The 19,682-nt window shown below is 43.2% G+C and overlaps 1 protein-coding gene across 1 annotated transcript in view; it reads right to left on the bottom strand.

Annotated features, from left to right (window-relative positions):
• Positions 1-18,555, bottom strand: part of GXYLT2 (glucoside xylosyltransferase 2) — an 83,647-nt gene extending 65,092 nt beyond the window's left edge. The window contains 2 exon segments of the mRNA XM_004419924.3: positions 18,254-18,428; positions 18,431-18,555. Coding sequence (XP_004419981.2) covers positions 18,254-18,428; positions 18,431-18,527 — 272 coding nt within the window. The 5' untranslated portion in view covers positions 18,528-18,555.
• Positions 18,556-19,682: the final 1,127 nt, after the last annotated feature.

Raw genomic sequence — 19,682 nt, 5'->3', positions numbered from 1 at the left:
AAAGTTATCCAGTGCTAAGTGCTATGAAGGAAACATACAGTTGAGCAGGGAGGGACACCGGATCCGCTGATGGGCTGGTGCATATTATATAGGTGCAAAGTCAGGAAGGCCTCACTGAGAGGGTGAGATCTGACGACAACCTGAAGGAGGTGAGGGCGTGAGCCACGTGCATTTCTGGGTGAGGAGCATTCCAGGCCAAGGGACAGTCAGAGCAAAGGTGCTGAATCAGGAGCGTGCCTGGTGAACTCGAGGACCCTGCCTTCAGGACTTGGGTGTCTTCTCTTCCTCAGCTTCGTGGGTGGGTTTTCATACCTGCTATTAAAGCCAACTCCCAACTAACTCATATAAACGGAGGGAAAGGATGTGTCACAGATAATGCTAAAATCACAGTCAAAAGACTAGCCAAAATATACTCCAAAAGAGATTTAATGCAAACCCATTTGCTTAAAATTATGCTCAATATTTAGGAACACAGGTATCATCCAAGGGTTCTAAAACAACAAATGCAGTCGTTTATATATCTTTTCTTTTTTTCTCAAATATTTATTGTACCAATCACTGTCCTGGGCACTTTTCACGCAGTTCATTACATATCATAAATATGAACCATTACCCTGCCCCCAAACAGACCAACTCTGCCTGCTTTAGCTTCACATATTGGGCTTCTACATGAACAAAAAGTTTTAACCTTAGTGATCAGGGAAATACAAATTCAAACAGTAAAGAGTTTCCATTTTATTTTCAGAGTGGCAAAAATTAACGAATAAAATAAAAACGGGACATTACAAGCTTCTGAGTGGATATGGAGATGAAGGACCGCTCAGACACGGCTGGGGCAGTGCAAGTGGACCCAAACCCTTTGGAGGGCCTTTTGGCAACATCTAGCAGGAGGGAGATGCACGTACACCCGCCCCCTCCCCAGTTCTACGCCTACCTATATAACCTGAAGAAACTCTTGCACATTTGCACAAAACCCATGCAAGAATGTTCACAGCAGTCCTGTTTATAATAGTGAAAAAGTAGAAATAACTTTGCTGTCAATGCACAGGAGAACCGTGAATATATTTGATATGTTTAAGCGGAATACAACATAGCAGTGAAAATGAACAAGCTGGAACGTCACGTATCAACATAAGGCAAAAGAGGAAAAAAGCAATTTACAGAAGGCTAGCAAGAGAAGGATACCATTTAGATGAAACTTAAAAACAAGCAAAACAGCATTGTATGTTGTTCACACACAAATGTAGTAAAAGTAAATATGCATGAGGATGATAAACACCAAATGCAGGATAGTGGTGTTCTCTGGGGACTTAAATTTTACCTCTTAAGAGGAGCATAAGGCACACAGAAATTCATTACGTTATCTGTATCTTTTGTGTGTGCCCCAACTATTTGACAAACACTTTTTTTTTTTTTAATTAAAAAAAGTTCGCACCCCCCTGCAGCACAGCAGGCCACTTCTCTTCCTTGCAGGCTTCAGTGATTCGGTGCTGTAAGGTACAAAAAACAGGGGCTAGGGACTTCAATATTTCTTGGTATCTGGTGACAGGTACTAAAAAAGACAAATAAAAGCCTCTCCTGGTGGTAGTGCAAGTATCCATGATTGGGATTTAACGAGACCTTTGCTGCCCCCACTCTATTACCTCTCACATTACATTAAAACTCTCAGGCTTCAGGTAATAAGCGTTTGCGTTGTGTGGTCACGATGAATAATCCACTGTAAGGGCGCTGAGATGGTATGCTTTTCACCAACTCCTACCAGTGGCACACTCAGCACCTCTCAAATGTCACTCGGGACTCTGTGAGGATTAAGGGAAGTCAAGTCTACGAACCTAGAACTTCTTAACCCCTTGAATCACCAGGCTTTGGTGGGGAATGGGTGACGGGGAATTGTAGCACAGCTCTGACTGGTGGCTGACTATGTTCTTATTTAGACTTGATAAAAGAGGACTGGAGTGGACACTTGTTGCCCAGGATTTTTAAAGACCTGTTGCTAAGGCTGGAGTTGACAGTAACCATCTTGGCCACCACACTGGTAGAGCCTGAATGCGAGTCAACGCAACACAGTAGAAAGCAGAGCCACAGTATGGCCGGTCAGATCTCTGGTAGCATTACTTGAGCACCTGGATCCAGCTGTGCCTGACCCTAACCTCAGACGGTGCATCTACTAAGCCAATAAATTCTCCTTTGCTGAAATCTGTTTCAAACAAACTTACAACTTAGCAATCAAAAAGAGTCCTAACATAGGTCTTAAAAAATGTTTCCAATCACCTTGGACTCACTCCGCCTCTCTCCTGTTCTCACCTTGATTCATCCTTTGAAATGCTCATTGAATCCGTTCCTTCTCTGTTGCTCACTGCTAGGACCCTGATCCAAATCCTCATCATTCTTCCAGTTTTGTAGCTGGAAGAGATACCAGACAACATCTAGGGCAGGGGATTCCCTACCTGGCGGTGCATCATAATCATCGGAGGTGTTTGTTAATATGCAAACCCCAGCTCACGGAGATTCCAATTCAGTGGGTCTTGGGTGAGGCCTTGGAGTTTGCATATTAACACACTTGTGCTACAGCCACCTATAGTTCAGCTACAGCCAGGAACTAATTATCTGAGCTGACCTCTCCCCTCATGTCTCTCTCCCAAACTCTCAGGAACACCCACTCTATCCTCAGCCTTGTCTCAGAGTATTCTCTTCACCTGCATTCATGACAACATGGCTGCCTTGTGAGGCTGCCACTCCCCCTCCCGCCCCCGCCAGGAGACCCCCAAGTGGAGGCTGTTCTTCCTCCCTTGCCCCGGGAGCCTCAGGGCAGCAGACGGGGCTGGTGTCCTCCTTGCTCTTCCCTGCCACGTCCAGACACGGAACACGTCTGGATAGTGGAGTCTGTGGATGAAACCATCACCTTCTCCCTGTCCTTCTTGGTGTCATCTCTCAGCTTCGCAGTTACCCCTCTTCACTCTCTGAAGAGTGGAGCTCCTCGCTCTCAGTGTTCCTTCCCTCCCCAGTTCCTGTCAGCATTCTGGGGGACTCAACCGCTATTTACAAGAGGCTTCCAGCGCCCTGACCCTTCAGTTTTGTGACCTCCACACCGACCACCCTTTCCTTCTTTCTCCCCGAGACACCCAGTGCTGTGCTCATAGCCTGGACCCTCACACAAACTGTGTCCTGTCTAGAATGTTCTTCCTGGGCTCTTTGCATAGCCACCTCCTTCTCTTTTGGACAGCAAAATGGCCTTGCCTGACTACCTCATCGAAGAAGCACCCTCCCTTTTACATTCTGACATGGTCTTCATTTATTTTCTTCTAAAAACTTATCTCAGCTGGTGATTACATATTCTTCCACTGTAATTTATATCAAGTATACAACATTATATACAATCAATATAAGACAATGTAAATAAACAAAAATCTCTATCTTTAGAAAAAAGATAGGAATGAAACACACAATGTACACTTTCAATTTAAAAAGTATAAAACATTAAGTGTTGAAATAGTAAAGTTGATAAAAAAGATCTTGCCCCATCAAATTTTTTTTTGCGTGTTACTTTCTGGTCTTTATTCCATTGAGTACATATTTTTACAGCTGTATTATTGGTGGACACATAATTTTATATTCTACTTTTTTCATGTGACTCTTTTTCTTGTTACTTTTTAAGTCTTTATAACCATCATTTTAACTAGCTATTATTCCATCCAACTAAAACACCATAGCTTATCATCATTTCCCTTTTGTTAGTTGTTTCCAGTCGATCTCAGTTATTAAAAAAATATATCTTGCACTAAATAGGTGTGGGCCAATAGATTTTTTTTCTTCTTTTGCATTATTTCCTTAAACTACACTCCTCAAAATGGAATTACTGGGTTAATAGCTACTATTCTATCAAAAATGTTGTAATTTTGACAGTTTCTCAAATTTACCCAAGAGTTCTCAGAAAACACCAGACCATGAGAAGAAAAACAAAAAAACATAACAACACTACCCAAGTCACCTCTGAGTTACTTGTATGATATAACCATGGAGCTGACGGCCGAAACCAGATGACACAGGTTTGCATACAGCGTCAGTGCCTCCAAATTCCATGTGTTCCAAAAGGGAGATGCATAAGTGGTAGTTATCATTTAGACACCGCATCAAATAACGTGCGGTCTCAGACTGTGCCAGTTATTCCATCTTCAATTCTTTTTCATCAATGTCAATAAGAAAGTATCAGCTTGGTGCTAATATATGTCTTGAACACCTTTCTAATGTTGCCTCACCTTCCCTTTTAACTGAAAAGACAGCAGACCTCAGATATAGAACCTTCAGCAGGCAAGAGCACCACGTTAGAAATGAACAACATTGTTCAGTTTTCCTAGTGTTTGATTTGAGAATTACCTTCTATTTATGCCATTGCTGGCAATTTATGGCAATGATATAAAGTTTAAAAAAATAAATAAATACACTGAGAACATGGAGAAATTAGAACCCTCAAACATTGCTGGTGGGATTGTAAAATGGTGCAGCCACTTTGGAAAACAGTTTGACAGTTCCTCAAAATGTTAAACATAGGACTACCAAATGACCTAGCAATTCCACTCCTAGGAATATACCCAAGAGAAATGAAAACATATGTCCTCACAGAAACTTGTACACAGGTGTTCATAGCAGCATTATTCACAATAGCCCAAAAGTCCAACCCAAATGTCCATCAACTGATGAATGGATAAATAAAATGTGGTATATCCATACAATGGAATATTATTTGGCAATAAAAAAGGAATGAAGCACTGATACATACTACAACATGGATGAACTTTTAAGAGAGTGAACTGTGAGCCTTGTGAAAATACAAAAGACCATGTGTTTTATGATTCCATATATATGAAAACTCTAGAACAGAAAAACCCATAGAGATCTAAGGCAGATTAGTGGTCCCCAGGGGCGGGGGGAGGGGGCAAATGTGGAGTGACTGCCTGATGGGTACAGGGCTTCTCTTTAGAGTGATGAGAATGTTCTGAAATCAGAGTGGGGATGGTTGCGCGACTCTGTGAATAAACTAAAAACCACTGAATTGTACACCTTTAAAGGGTGTTTGAATTATATCGTAATAAAGCTGTTATTAAATAAATAAATGCACTTACATTTATAACAAGGATAGATTTTTTAAAAATTCTTCTAAAGTCAGCAATGGTCATGTAGCCATATTATTAGAATTTTGACGCTGATGTGGGAATGAGCAACGTTTGGAAACCACTGTCCCAATTGTCCTGGCTCAAGCCCACCGTGTACTCAAGCGAAAAATGATCTTCAGAGCAGCAGAGAAGGCTCGGGGGAGAAGCAGTCTCACCACCTCCACGCGGCCCGAGATAAGGCGTCTCCTTAATTGCTTACAAGTCTCAAGCATTTGACTTAATTAAACTTCAATTCCTGGAGTGTATAAATAATGAAATACTGCATTTATGTGTAGTGCTATTTACTTTGTAACCTATTAACTGCAAAACACACTGAATTATTAAAGTGAGTAGTTGGTTCTACTCAGACCCTCTTTTCTGCGGGCTCCGTTCCCTCTCTTATCAGTGCTTCTCCTTAACTGACACGCTAAATTAACTCAGGTAGACTGATGCTGCGATACGGCAGGCCCTGTAAGCTGGACGGAAAATCTCAGTTTTTTAACATACAGCCTAAAACAGTGCTGTTGGTAACTAGTTTTAATAGAGAAGGAAACACAGGAATGTCTGGGAAAAAATGGTAGAAGATGAACTTCAGGAAGTTGAATACGATCACCTTGAGGGAAGAAGAGATGAGCAGAATCCCTCTCCCCAGTGGAATCTTTCACAAGATGAAACCGTAGCTATTGGAACATGGAGAAAGTCTGCAAATGAGGCCAGAGTGGCAGCTGAGGAAGTGGAAACACCTTGATACGGCCCCTAGAAGGAGAGTCTGGTGATGGCTAATTATATCCCCGTTAGTGCTGGCAGCAAGAGGCACTCATAAAGTTCCCTGCAAACCACGGGTTTGGGAACGCATGAATTCTTTGACAAAAAATTTCCCCACCGAAGCTGTGAGCAGAGCCTTCACTGAAAAACCCAGACATGACGCTAAGGACTGTGCTAACAGTTAAATCACTTTTAATGACCCATGGTTTGGAGTTAAATCAAGTATCATTACTCTTCCAAGATAGACAGAAAAGCTTGACATTTGTCTCGAAGTCATGGTATTAGATGACTCGTGTCAACAGAGTGCCAGAAAACTGCCGTGGGGAGGCCTAATAAAATTACTTGATAAGTGCATTCAATTAATAATAGTATGTATTTAGTTTGGATCGTATTTGAAACATGGCTGTGTTCCTAAGCAAAGTCTGGGTCTAATGCATAGTAGGTATCCAGTGCCTAAAGTTGGTAATTTTGTCTGTGTCTACGTGTGTGTCTGCTTTTAGCCATCATTGTATCACGCACATGCTTTACGATTAGTAAGTGGCAGAGCAAGGATTCAAACTCAGGGAGCTGGACTTAAGAGCCCAGCCTTTTAATCCTTATGTTCTATTTGGGGCCACACACAAGTGAGTTAGAAAAGGAGACCCCTCCGGGCAGATGAAGCCTTTATCTCTACTCAGGGCTCCTGGCTCAGTGATCCAAGCATGGACTGGATTTCAGCCCCCCCACTCACAGCCTTCCCCGGGCTCAACTCCCATGGTGAAGCATACCTTCACCAACTCTACCTTTGTAATCCACCCATCGCCATTAGCTGAGGTTACGCACAATTGTGTTTACAATTCTCCCTCCAAATGATGCTGCCCGGACTAATTCTCACTTCACATTTTCCTATATGATTGTTCCTGACACACAGGAGATTCTATTTCTCCATCTCCCTCTTCTTTTCAAATTAAGATGTTACTGAAGTTTCAAAATATGAACCAGCAGTGCTAGGTTGAAATAAATGGCTGGTGACATACAAGAGAAAAGAATGAGGATTGCAGATTCTGCAAACGGGCACTTTTATCTCATTTCCTGAAAAAGAGCATGAAGGACTTACCAACTTGAAGGGAGGAAAAATGGTCTCCCCAACTAATTTCTATCTTCCTATGCCTCAGGCCAATACGAGATTTTTAATTTTTATGACAATTTATAAATTGTCATACTTTAACTTTAACTTGTTTTATCAATGATACAAGTAATGCATATATTTATCACAGAAAAATTTAAAATGCAGACAAACAAAAGAGGGGCACCCATAACCCATAATTCCAATTCCATAACTACTGTTAATGTTTTGGTATACTGTCTTCCAGAATGATACCCAATATATATGGATGTGCATATATAAATATATAAATGTATAAAATCTTTTTTTAAATGGGATAATTTTTATAACCTATTATTTTCCTTACAAATATGAATAATCTTCAAATTAAAAAAAGAGATTTTATCAAAGGGATCTTCTTGAAAGGGATTCTAGAAAGCAATCAAATGGTTCAAATTTCAAGATTTGTTCCCAAGTACAGTGTGGTGATAAGCACTTTGGCTCTAGAAGCACATGACCCTGCTTCAAATTCTAGGTCTGCCACTTGGCTGGCCCATCTTGGGTAAATGTTTAACCATCTCTAACTCTCAGTTTCCCCATCTGTAAAATGGGCATATTGATTATAGTGGACATCTGCTTCGGTTTTCGTGTTTCTTACCAGCATCCATTTCCAAGAGTTTCTGGTAAGAGCACCCCAGTTTTCTTTTGGGGAAACCACTCCTCTGCTGTTCTCAGTCAGCGAGGTTTGGAGGGGCAGAATCATCCACCCCTCAGGGGTGGCCATCAGTGATTGGGTGTGCATGTGATCCAAGTCAGGTCAATCGAGGCAGCCCTGGGACTCTTGCTGGCTGAAGTTTTTCCCTTTGGGGTTACTAAAGGAGGAGGACGAAGCCCAGACCTGTTGGAAGTATCACACAGAGAAACGTACCTGAGAACGTGGCCCACACAGAAGGAAGCAGAGCTAAAAGATGGAGGCAAGACGGGTAGGCGTCCTGGACACTCCTGTGCCTACAGCTTTATCTCCTTTGCACTTTACAGTTTTATGAGCCAATAAATCCCCTTTGACGATTAAGTGATACAAGCTGACGAGCTGGGAGTCCACCACTTGCAACTGAAAGAGTTCTGACCTCTCCAATAATAGCACCTACCTCTTAGGCTGATGGGAAGATTAAATGAACTAATGCAGTGAAGTGCTTCATATAGTACCTGGCATATTTTAAGTCATCATTAAATATTAGTTGTTATCATTATTATTAAATATTAGCTTGAAATGCATCAGAAGCCTTCGTTTTTCTCTAAATATTTTACATCCATGCCAAAAATGGGCTAGGAAGGGCAGCAAAAAGCTTGTTATTTTAAATGTCAATACTCTATCTTATTGCAAACCAGATTTGAAGTTTTTGTACACTTTTTAAACTTCTCAGATGTTAACACCAGTTTCCATTCACCCATTCTCCCCGAGGGATAAAATCTGATACTTGAACACTAAGGCTTCTTACTTTGGGGCCAGTGTTCAGACAACTGGGGTCCTTGTAATTTTCACAAAACTAGGAAGAGGAAAATGCAGAGCAAAGGTTCAGCCAACCAGAGACACAGGCCCCTGAAGAGCAGTGTCTGCGGACAAAATTCTGCATTTCGGTTCCTTGAGGACACCTATTAATTCCTGTGAACACTTCACTCACCCTCTGCTTTTCTAAGCTGGGAAACAATAGCTCACTGCCCTTGAGTAGAAAGCAAAGCCACACATAGCCAGAATTCCAGGTCTGAAACTCTCCACAACAATAGCCCAACTCTACACGAGGCAGTGGAAAGGGTCCTGCCTCACCCACTCCCTCAGCTTTTACTGAGGACTGGGAGACTGGAAGTGGTGTATCGTTTATTATGTATGGAAGCTAGTCTCAACTTCCTCGAGTCACAACCCAAGAGAAGCCTGCCTGAATCTGCCTCTTAGCCCTGGCTGACATTTGCTGAGCGTTCTGTGTGTGGCACATACCGTGCCAGCATTTTACCCGCATTATTTCACTTCATCGTTGAACCTACGAGAAAGCCAAGATTTGTTGAGGAGGCCTGACTTATTCAAAGCCACAGAGCTAGTCAGCAGCTGGGTCTGGTTATAATTCAGTTCCTAACTAATAGAGCAACAATGGACAATAACAGTATGCAGAACAGCAAATCACTTGTTGAGTGACCACCATGAGCTAGTCCTGGGCTTGGTACTTTATTCGCATTATTACAGTAGTCCCCCCTTATTCGAGGTTTCCTTTTCTGCGGTTTCAGTCACCCACGGTCAACCACAGACATCGTCTGCTTCTGACAGCCAACCATTGACACCGTCATGGCTCGATGATCCTCCGTCTGACATACTGTTAGAGGGTCAATAGTACCTAACGCTATGTCACCATGCCTACGTCATTCACCTCACTTGATCTCATCACATAGGCATTGTATCATCTCACATCACGAGAAGGATAAGATACTTTGAGAGAGAGAGAGGGAGACAAAATTCACATAACTTTTATACTATATTATTATAATTGCTCTATTTTATTATTAGTTATGGTTGGTAATCTCTTACTGTGCCTAACTTACAAATTAAACTTTATCAGAGGTATGTATGTACAGGAAAAAACATAGTATATGTAGGGTTCGGTACTATCCACAGTTTCAGGCATCCACGGGGGGTCTCGGAACATCTGCAGGGGTACAGATAAGGGGGGACTACTGTACTATTTTAGCTCTTTGGACCTCAGTTTTCTCTCCCATAAAAGGGAATCATGTTTTAGATGATGTGTTCTCTATTGTCTGTTCCTTATGTAAAGCTCATATTCTAAACTGTGCCGTGATGAATTTTTACTAGAAGATTACAGTCTTTTGCGTTGCCAAAAGAGGTCCGGGGGAGGAGGGCATGGAAGGGCATCAAAACATCACCTTCAAATATACCAAAGTCACTCTTTGCTGGCACAAAATCACGGAGACCCAATAAAGGCACAAGTCAAGAAATACCTCTTTCCAGGGGCAGTTTTTGGAATTTCATAATCTGCAATAAATCAAGTGCTGGGGAAGATTTGGAAAGGAACATAAAACGAATTCTGTCTTCAACCAAAGTCTCTTATTATTTCTTTTTTTAAAAAATATTTTAAATGGTGGTAAAATATATATAACAAAAATTTTCTCATTTTCTTACAGTGAATTATAACATGAAGAGAAGTAGTCCCAAGGAAAATAAATCTGTTTCCAAATTTTCTTCCAAAGCATCTTACCTGTGAGTTTCTATGGGACTAAGCGTCTATTTGGCCTCTATGTACCGAACTTAGCAAAGGTGCTAAAAGCAGGTGCTACATGTTCAAATTAGTCAGGACTCTTTGGTGGTGAGTGACAGAAACTCAATTTATGGAATCCAGGAAAGGGATGGAACAGCACTGCCAGCAAAGGACTGAAGATGGCCTTGGGGACAACATTAGGACCCGCCCCCACCCAGTCGCTCTGCATTGCTCTGCACTGCCTCTCACCTCCCCACATCATCTCAGGTTCATGCACTCTCGACGCAGAGCAGCTTTCTCCACGTGGCAGAAACACGGCTGCCAATTCCTGAGTCTCATATCTTATAGCTTCAGCCACCAGAAAGAGTTTACCCTTATATTGTCTCTGATTCCAATTTGTAAAATCCCTAACAAAGGCTCTAATTTGGCCCAGGAACCTACCCCTGAGTCACCTGCCACCTGGGACAAGGTCAAGTGCACAAAACGGCTGTTCCAGGGTGTGATGGACGTTCATTTCTTATGTGTCCCCTGCAACCGGTCCCCTTTCTCTCCACCAACAGCACTGAGGTTTTGATTTAAAGAACCACCTGGTTCAGTTAAGAAGATTTTGGATGTGAATAACAGAAACCTCACCTCCAGCGCAGGTAACACAAGGGCCCAAGATAGTGCAGGCCTCAGGATTTGCTGATTCTGGGGCTCAGCACCGTCCTCAAGGACCCATACTCTCCTTCTTTCTCTACTGCCCATAGAGATGACTTCATCCCAAAGCTGGTTCTCTAAGGACCTTGGTGGTAACTGGGACTATTTATTTCCTTGTTCCTATCTAGAAGACAGAGTCTTTTGTCCAATAATGTAAAATAAGTCCTTTCCTTCTAGCTGATTGGGCCAGCTTGAGTCATGTAACACCTGTGGACCAATCACTGTTGCCAGAGAAATGAATGTATCGAATGTCTTAGTCCTGGATACACAGAGGTTATACTACAAAAGGGATGGGATTGTCATGGCTGGCTGAGACTATCTCCTGGAGGTGTCGTCCACTCATAAATTGGGGGTGGGGTGGCGGAATAGAGGTCAAGAACCAATTGTAACGTCTACCACATCACCCTCCCCATGGGGGTTTGCGTGGTCTTGGCCTCATCCCTAACTCAAGCAGGGGCCCTTGCTTGGTTTAAGTCAATTAGCTGATCCAATCCTGACCTCCATTCCTTCCCATTCCCTCCTCCGTTTTTGTTGTTAGTGCCATCAAGTCGATGCCAACTCCTAGCGACCCCGTGTACAGCAGAGTGGAACTCTGCCTGGTCTTTTTGTGCCATCCTCTCACTTTCTGGCGCCATATCAGACAATGCTCTGCTGTATTCATATGGTTTTCATGGCCAGTTTTTTCAGAAGTGGGTGGCTAGGTCCTTCTTCCTAGTCTGTCTAGTCCGGAAGCTCTGCTGAATCCTGTCCACTATGGGTCACCCTGCTGGTATTTGAAATACCAGTGGCATAGCTTTCAGCATCACAACATGAGGCCACCACAGTATGACAACCGACAGGTGGGTGGTGTGGTTCCCTGACTGGAAAACAAATGTGGTGATGGTGAGAATGCTGAATCTTAACTTCTAGACCACCAGGGGTGGCTGCCCCGCCCTGCCATCCAAAGTATAGGCATTTAAACCAACAAAAGTCAATGAGATGGAAGAAAACTTCTGCTGAGGCTTCTGGGAAATAAAAACATTCCCTCTCCCAGATAAGCAAGGGAAAGAAGTTAGAACGATCCATGTGGTAATGGATTAGGGCTGGAGACATCAGTATAAATCCATGTTTAGCTTAACACAGATAGAGATGGTTATATACAGAAATATTTATAGATATGTGTACACACACAGGTTAGTCTACACACATATATGTTTTGCTCTGTCAGCCATGAAGGCTAAAAGAAAGGACGAAAGGACTCCCCAGTAGCAACGAGCATGCATGGTGCCCAAATCTTGGTTTCTAATACCATTTTTCAATAAGAGGAATCAGGGCTCCTTAAAGAAATGACTGATTCTAGGACTGGAGCAAGAAATATACAAGATGAGCTGGGAGCATCTTGTTGTGTCAGAGAGTAAGGAAGTGCTCAAAGAAAACCAAAATGAAAACAAAAACCAAAAACACATTGATGGGGGTATGTCAGAAGAGCATAGAAGCCAACTGAAAGAGCTCCTAATGACAAAACTGAAACAAATTCAGCGACAAAATAAAGTCGTATTGGATTGTAACTCAAAGTATAAAATAGGTATATATGGGTCCATACTGATACAATGACTGAATAAATTAATAAATGGGGGAGAAGAAACAAATCTCCCACGCAGAAGAATTTTAAATAATTTATATAGATACTCCACCCTTAAGGTGTGGGCTGTGCACCGTGACTTCCTTCTAAAGTATACAGTATGGAGAAGGGGAAAAAAGAGGATGTTTACAGTGGAGAAACCTAACCAACGCTACCCGAGCCAGGTGACCAAGGCCAATATTAGCTGTCATATATCAGGTGGATAGTATAGACACTTGATGTGATGTGATGAAAATAGCACTCTACCTCTATGGTTTTCCTCCCAGTAATCCATAACCCCAGTATTATTATGAGTAAAATATCAAACTCATTCCAATGGTGGCGCATCCTACAAAATATCTGACCAGTGCTCTTCAAAACTCTCAAGGCCATCAAAAACAAGGAGAGTCTGAGAAAGTGCCACAGCCAAGAGGAGCCTAAGGAGACATGACAACTAAATGTAACATGGTATCCTAGATGGGACCCTGGAACAGCAAAAGGGCATTAGGTAAAAACGAAGGAAATCTAAATAAAGGAAACATTAGTAATAATGTATAATATTAGTTTATTAATTGTAACAAATGTATCATACTAGTGTAAGATTTTAATAATAGAGGAAATTGGGTACAGGGTATAGGGAAACTCTCTGTATTACTGTCTCAATTTTTCTATAAATCTCAAACTGCTCTAAAAGTTAAAATCTATTAAAAAGAAAAAAATTCCCTCTCTTTTAAGGATGTTACTATTAAAGATCCTCACTATTCTCCTAAAGGGTATGGCATTGTTTTGAATATTATTAAATAATATGTAATTTAATAATGTAAGTCTTAGCATAGTGCTGGCACAAGGTGGGTGCTGCATTCACTCATTAGTTCATTCGACAAATATTTATTGAGTACCTACTATGAGATCATCCTTGTTCCAGGTGCCAGCAATACAATGATTAATAAGACATGAAGTGTACATAAGAGGGAGAGGAGCAAATAAAACACAATGTTCGTATAATGATGAGTGCTATTAAAAGAATAAATAAACAGGATAGGAGGATAGAGACAATGGGGAGGGTTCTGTTTTTCTAGGTCAGCTGGGAAGATCCCTCTGAGGAGAAAACCTGAAAGCATAGACCCGAAAGAAGTGAGGGAGCTAGCCATGCAAGGATGGGAGCAAAGAACATTCTAGCACAGGGAACAAGTAAAAAGTGCTGAGGAAGGAATGAGCTCAGTGTATTTGAAGGCCAGTGTGGCTGAAGCCAAGTGAACGATGAGGGAGCGGTAGGTGACGAGGTCAGAGAGCTAAATGGGGTTGAGATCAGGCAAGGGCTTGAAGGCCACACTAAGAAACTGAATTTTATTCTCAGTGTGATGGGAAGTCTATCACTGTAGGGCTTTAACCAGCAAAGTGACTTGACGTGGTCTACATATTCAAGATTATTCCAGCAGCTGTATGGAAAGTGGACTGTAGAGGGCGCTAGAGTAGAAACCCAGAGAGTAGGCTACTGCAGTGGTCCAGGTGTGAAATCATGGTGTTTAGGAGCTCAGGGGTAACCACAGAAGCAGTAGAAATGGGGGGAGTGGGGATATATTTTGAGAGAGAACCACTGGGGCTTACTGATACAGTACGTGTAGAGGAGGGAAGAGGGACTCATGGACCAATCAACAAAAATGAGTATGAATAGAATCAAGACTCATAGGATGTAATATCATAGATGGTACCCAAGATCTAGAGATCTTTAATGTGTCTGGGAGCTACCAGCTAATTATAGGATGGCCAGTCTCGGCATTTTGTTATCTAACATCATCCCTCTTTAGTGAGACCTTCATTCAGGCTGGAACCCTCTGAGAAGACTTATCTCAGAGGAACTGCAGGAAATGGTGTCTCTTGAGGAGCTAGCAGGCACACTTCCTCTCACTGGGGCCCCTGGGGAGGCTCCCAAGTGTAACGTGTTTCTGTATTGTCTCCCCTTCCACCCTAAAATTCTGGGAGGGCAGCAACTCTATTCACCATCATAGAGTGAGTGCCTGCCCAGAATATGTGTGCAATACACATTTGCTGAAAGACTGTGGAATACAATGGCAGAGGAGCACCACAGAGCTTAGAGGTAGCATAAGTCTCCCTTAGAAACCATATTTTAAGAGAAAACAGCAACATTCAGGCCAACACATGAGAAAACGAATAAAGTTCAGGAGAGGGTTGAGGTTGTGTAATCAGTAAGAGTTCTAGCTAGGGCCAATAAATGAGAAACAGAGTGATTTTGCAAGAGACAGCATAAAGGGCTAAGCACTAGTCCTTGTTGGGATTTTGCAGCTAAACTTGATGATCTCATCACAGGATCATCAAATTTCAGAGCTGGAACAGATCTCAGAAAACTTTTGTATCGATTGGCTCATTTTATAGATGAGGAAATTAAGGTGAAATGGCTTGGGACTAGAACCCAATTCTCTGGACTCCAGATGCCAAATTCTTTTTTATATTGCACTGATTGGCAGTATATTAAACTTCCTTTTCCATATGTAGGCTCACAGAGGAGTTTTCAGAAGCAAGCTGGAAAGACAGTCTTCTAAAGTTTGAAGTTTATTCCCAAGTAAAATTCTCCTTTTAGAATTCAGTTCCACGAAAAACAAATCATCTCGATAAACTTTTCCTCTTATCATTCAGCGAAAATGAGGCAGCCCATCATGATTCCCTTTTTGACATGGCTGCCAGGAAGCTAAGAGCTAAATTTAACACTTAATCCTCATAACAATAGTGGCCTCAGTTTTTGACTAACAGTACTTATTTTCCCCTCCTCTCTTTATGACTTTTCATTTTTTATAACTATTTCAATGGCCTTATTGTATATGTGTTTTTTACTGTAAGTCATCTCAAATTCTTTTTGGAAGTCAGCCAGGTATAAGTCACCAATAAACCAAAATAGAAGGAAGATTTCATTTCTCTCGTGCACTGGAACTCCTACTTACAGTGTGGTGTCCGTTTTCAGATCCCACCCTTGACCTAAAAGCTCAGACCTTACCTCCCGGCTTTATATTTATAGAGGGAGCAGGCCACTGCAGGACAGATTGCATACAAATGACTAGTTATAAAATTGTAGGGTCTGCCTGCTAACTAGGCAAGTCCCTGGAAACTTCTCTGAAATGAAAACAAGATGTGGAAGGAGAGTGCTATGCTTCCTGCGCTGACGTGGCAGAACTTCACTTAGAGCAGCACCCCAGGGGAGGCAACGCAGCCCGGTCCACGGATGGTCAGCAGGTGGTGGACTGTGTCACATCCAACTCCAAGCTTTCTGCTGCCTACTCCCCAGGCCCGAGAAGTGAGATCACGGGGCCTTCATCTCTTCTGGATTCTAGCCACGTCAAGAGATTAAAGCACTCGTTTTCTGAAAACACGAGGCTTTCTTTTCCCTCCCTAAAATGAAATTCCTCCTAAACCACAAAAATTTAACCCCGGCAGGATTAGGAAAGCAATAAAGGAGTCCATGCAGAGATCTCTCCTCCTGCTCCCTTCTGCTTCAGAATCTTCTGTCGCCATTTCTGTCCAGGTAGTAAAAGAAACATTAATAAGTCCCAGAAAATGTCAACTTCTCCAGAGGACACGAGATTTCCATGTTTATGCATTTCAGCCTGAGACTTCCTGTGGCTCTTTCTGTTTTTCCTGAATTTTTAAATTTTGTTCTTTAGTCCTATAGTGTTGGCCATGATTGCCATGATAATCTAAGAGATATGTTCAAAAGAAAAATGGCTTCAAGAGGTACTGTTGCTCATGGTAACAGTCCTTCCCTAAAACATCCATTTGGATTCTGTTCATGATCTCTTCCTAGTCAGAGCCAATTTATTCAGATCAAGACAAGAAGATGCTGTCCCCACATTCCCAACACCTTGAAGAATCAGACAGTTGCAAAAATCTATGTTGTTTCTTTAGAAAAACCTCGGAAAAATAATGAAATGCAGGTATGACATTAGCACAGCAGGTAAGTGCTCCACCTGGGCCCACACTGCCTGGATCTTTATCCTTAACTACCACATGTTATCTGTGAAACTTGGACAAACTGCTATACTGTGTGCCTTACTTTCCTCATCTGTAAAATGGGGATAACATTAGCACTTACTTCACAGAGCAAGCTCTAAAACTTTGGTGTGCATTAGAAACAATGGGAGGGCTGTTAAAACACAGATTACTGACCTCACCCCCATGGTTTCTGATATAGTAGGGCTGGGGTGGGGCCTGAGAATCTGCATTTCTAACAAGACCACCCCCCCCCCCAGGTGATGCTGGTCCTGCTCGTTCAAAGACCACACTTTGAGAACCACTATCACAGGGTTATGGAGCGGATGACACAGTTAATACACATAAAGTACATGTTAACAATGACTATTCTTATGTACTGCTGTCAGCACTGTGCCTGGACAAGGTTAGCTATGTTAAATGATGTCAGTTATTATTACCTTACAAGTTGTCCCATCAACTTACAAATCATAGTAAACTTGTAGTTGAACTGTAATATAATCCATTATAAGAAACCTCAGTATATAGGAGAGGAAAATCCTATTAAGTTTCTAACAGAAATATCCTTACTTGAAAGAGTATACATTCACAAGGGATTGTAAATGGTTGTAAATACTTAAAACCGATTCTACAGATCATTGGGTTTTTTCCCATAAAACTTGTCAGTACCCATCTGTACATTTATTTTGAGGCAGAAGAGAAACAAAAGCTGACACAGCTACTTCTTGAGGTTTCGTGTCTTTTCTCTTAGTTACAGTAAAAGCACCAAAATGCATTTAGTCATATTATGGTCAAAAAAATTCTTCAACTCATTTCAAGTAATTAAGGAGCCCAGCCAGCGCAGACGTTGCAACTGCAGTTAGAAACACCAACAGCTTCCAAAGGGCAAAGGAAACAGACCCGCTACAAGACCAGGGGATTGTTAAAAAAGCTCTCCACAACAAAGGAAACGAACGCAAATCCCTAACCTGCAGGCGTTCCAGCAACCCCAAGGGCAAAGATAAAACACTCGGACGAAAAGCGGCAGCGCGTTAAGCTTTGTGCAGAGAAAATCAACATCATGTCGAAGGTTAAAACGTTTCCCTTGTAGGACTCTTGGACTACACTTGAGTCTGAAACAGAATGAGGAACAGGGAACAGGGAAACCCCCCACTCTGTCTTTCCCGTGCCACGCATCACTCGCTCCAAGGAGAAACTTATGTTAATGAACTTAGGTCGAGTGCCTCTTCTGTTCTAAGCACAGGGCGACTGGAGGTTTAATGAGACGCAGCCAGTCTTTGGTAAACAGCTAACTTTCCAACTCAATCAGATCTAAGTTTTTGGTAAAAATTATCCAGTGAAACATGAGAATTAGATAAAGCATTCTTGCATCATGATGGCTTTTGAAAAATTAAACAAAGAGCGCATGTTTGCAAGAAAGCAAAAATACGCCTTGCCTTGACAGTTAAAAAACGTAATATACAAACCACTTTCCCTGACACTTCTCTTTCAAAACTGTACATGATTATCAGCACTGCGCTGTCAGGACTCCACGAAGGCGGTTCTTCGTATCTAAAAGGGTAAGAGATAGAAGTGGGAAGCCCGTGGGTGAACTTGGAGTCTGCTCCTCCGGCCCAAAGCCTCCCTTGGACTTGGCACGGATGGAGGGAGTGAGACACGGGTCCCCAGACGGGATTCTGGGGCTGCCACGACTCACCTCGCCAACTTCTCCATGCTCGCCGCGCCCCGGCGGCCAGCTCCGCGGCGCGGACGCGGTGGCCGGCGCCTCCGAGCGCCCTGGCCGACGCCGGGGAGGGCGCCCGCGCCCGGGAGGCGCTCGGGGCCCGGCGCGGGGTGGCGCTGCGGGGCGGACGCGGGGCGCGCGGGCGGCGCGGGGGCTCGGCGCGGCCGGCGCGCAGGGACAGCAGCGTGAGCAGCAGCGCGGCCAGCGCGAGCAGGAGCAGCGCCGCCGCCTTGCTGCGGAGCTTCATGGTGCGGCGCGGCGGCGGCGGCCCCCGGGCGGAGCGGCCCCTCTGCGCATCGCGGCGCGCCGGGCGGCGGCGGGGCGAGCGCAGCAGCGCGCAGCGGCCACCTCCTCCGCCCGCCCGCCGGGGACTGGGGTCGGGGCGGCCGGCGGGCGGGCGACGAAGGAGGAGGAAGAGGGAGGGGAGGAGGCGCGAGCGGGGCTCGAGGAGGAGCAGCCCGCGCCTACCGTACTGTGTGGAGTAGCCGCCCGTCCGCCCACCCACCAGCCACCAGGCGCTTGGGCTTCAGCGAGCGCAGCCTCGAAACCTCTCACTTCCTCAGTCACACATTCATTCCCTCGTTTACTTCCTCATTCGCTTACCGTCCCATTCCATCCCCTCTTCGTCTGATTTCCTCATTATTCCATGCATTTTCCCCATCATTTATTTTTATCCATCTATCCACCCACTCACGCGCCTATGCATACATCCAATTAGGCAGGGACATCCCTGTCCTGTTTGCCCAGTGCAGAGCCTGGCACTGAGTGGATATCTGTCGGATAAAACACTTCAGATCCATGTAGTCTAAAGAAATTATAGAATGAATTTTGAAGTCTGGATTTGAAATCTGACTCTACTGCTTATTGGCTCGGGGACCATGAGCAAGTTGCACCGCTTTCTTGAGCCTTAATTTCCTTACATGCAAAATGAGCATGGTAATACTGCTTTCCACAGAGGCATTTTGTGGGCATTAAACAATGCATTCAAAGAAACTAGCACAGTGCCTGGCTCACAATAGGCGCCCAATAAAAGCTCTGTGAGAATTAGTACAATAAAATGTAGTTTATCATATATATATAAATGCAAATGTTATTTTCTTTCTGACATAGATTTGAGATAGAGTAATAACTTCACAACCCAGTGTAGCAAAGGATTCTTGTGAGACTTTAACAGCCACAATCACCAGATCAAGGTTCCAGAATTTCCCAAATATTCTTCCACAGCATCCCCAGTCACCAATCTGAAGCATTAGGACACATCCTCTTATTATTCACCATGAGCAGACAGCCAGTGTTCTATTAACTCCCTTTTCAGCATGGCCACAGAACAATGAACACAAGTATGACAATGTCTCTTAGTTTCTACAAGATTCCATGTTGCCTTACAAATCATCTAAAATTC

This window comes from Ceratotherium simum, chromosome 5, assembly GCF_057802395.1.
Source record: "Ceratotherium simum simum isolate JZ-2026a chromosome 5, ASM5780239v1, whole genome shotgun sequence".
Lineage (NCBI taxonomy): Eukaryota > Metazoa > Chordata > Mammalia > Perissodactyla > Rhinocerotidae > Ceratotherium > Ceratotherium simum.
The sequence above is the reverse complement of the archived record's forward strand: the minus strand, read 5'-3'. Positions and strand labels throughout refer to the sequence as shown.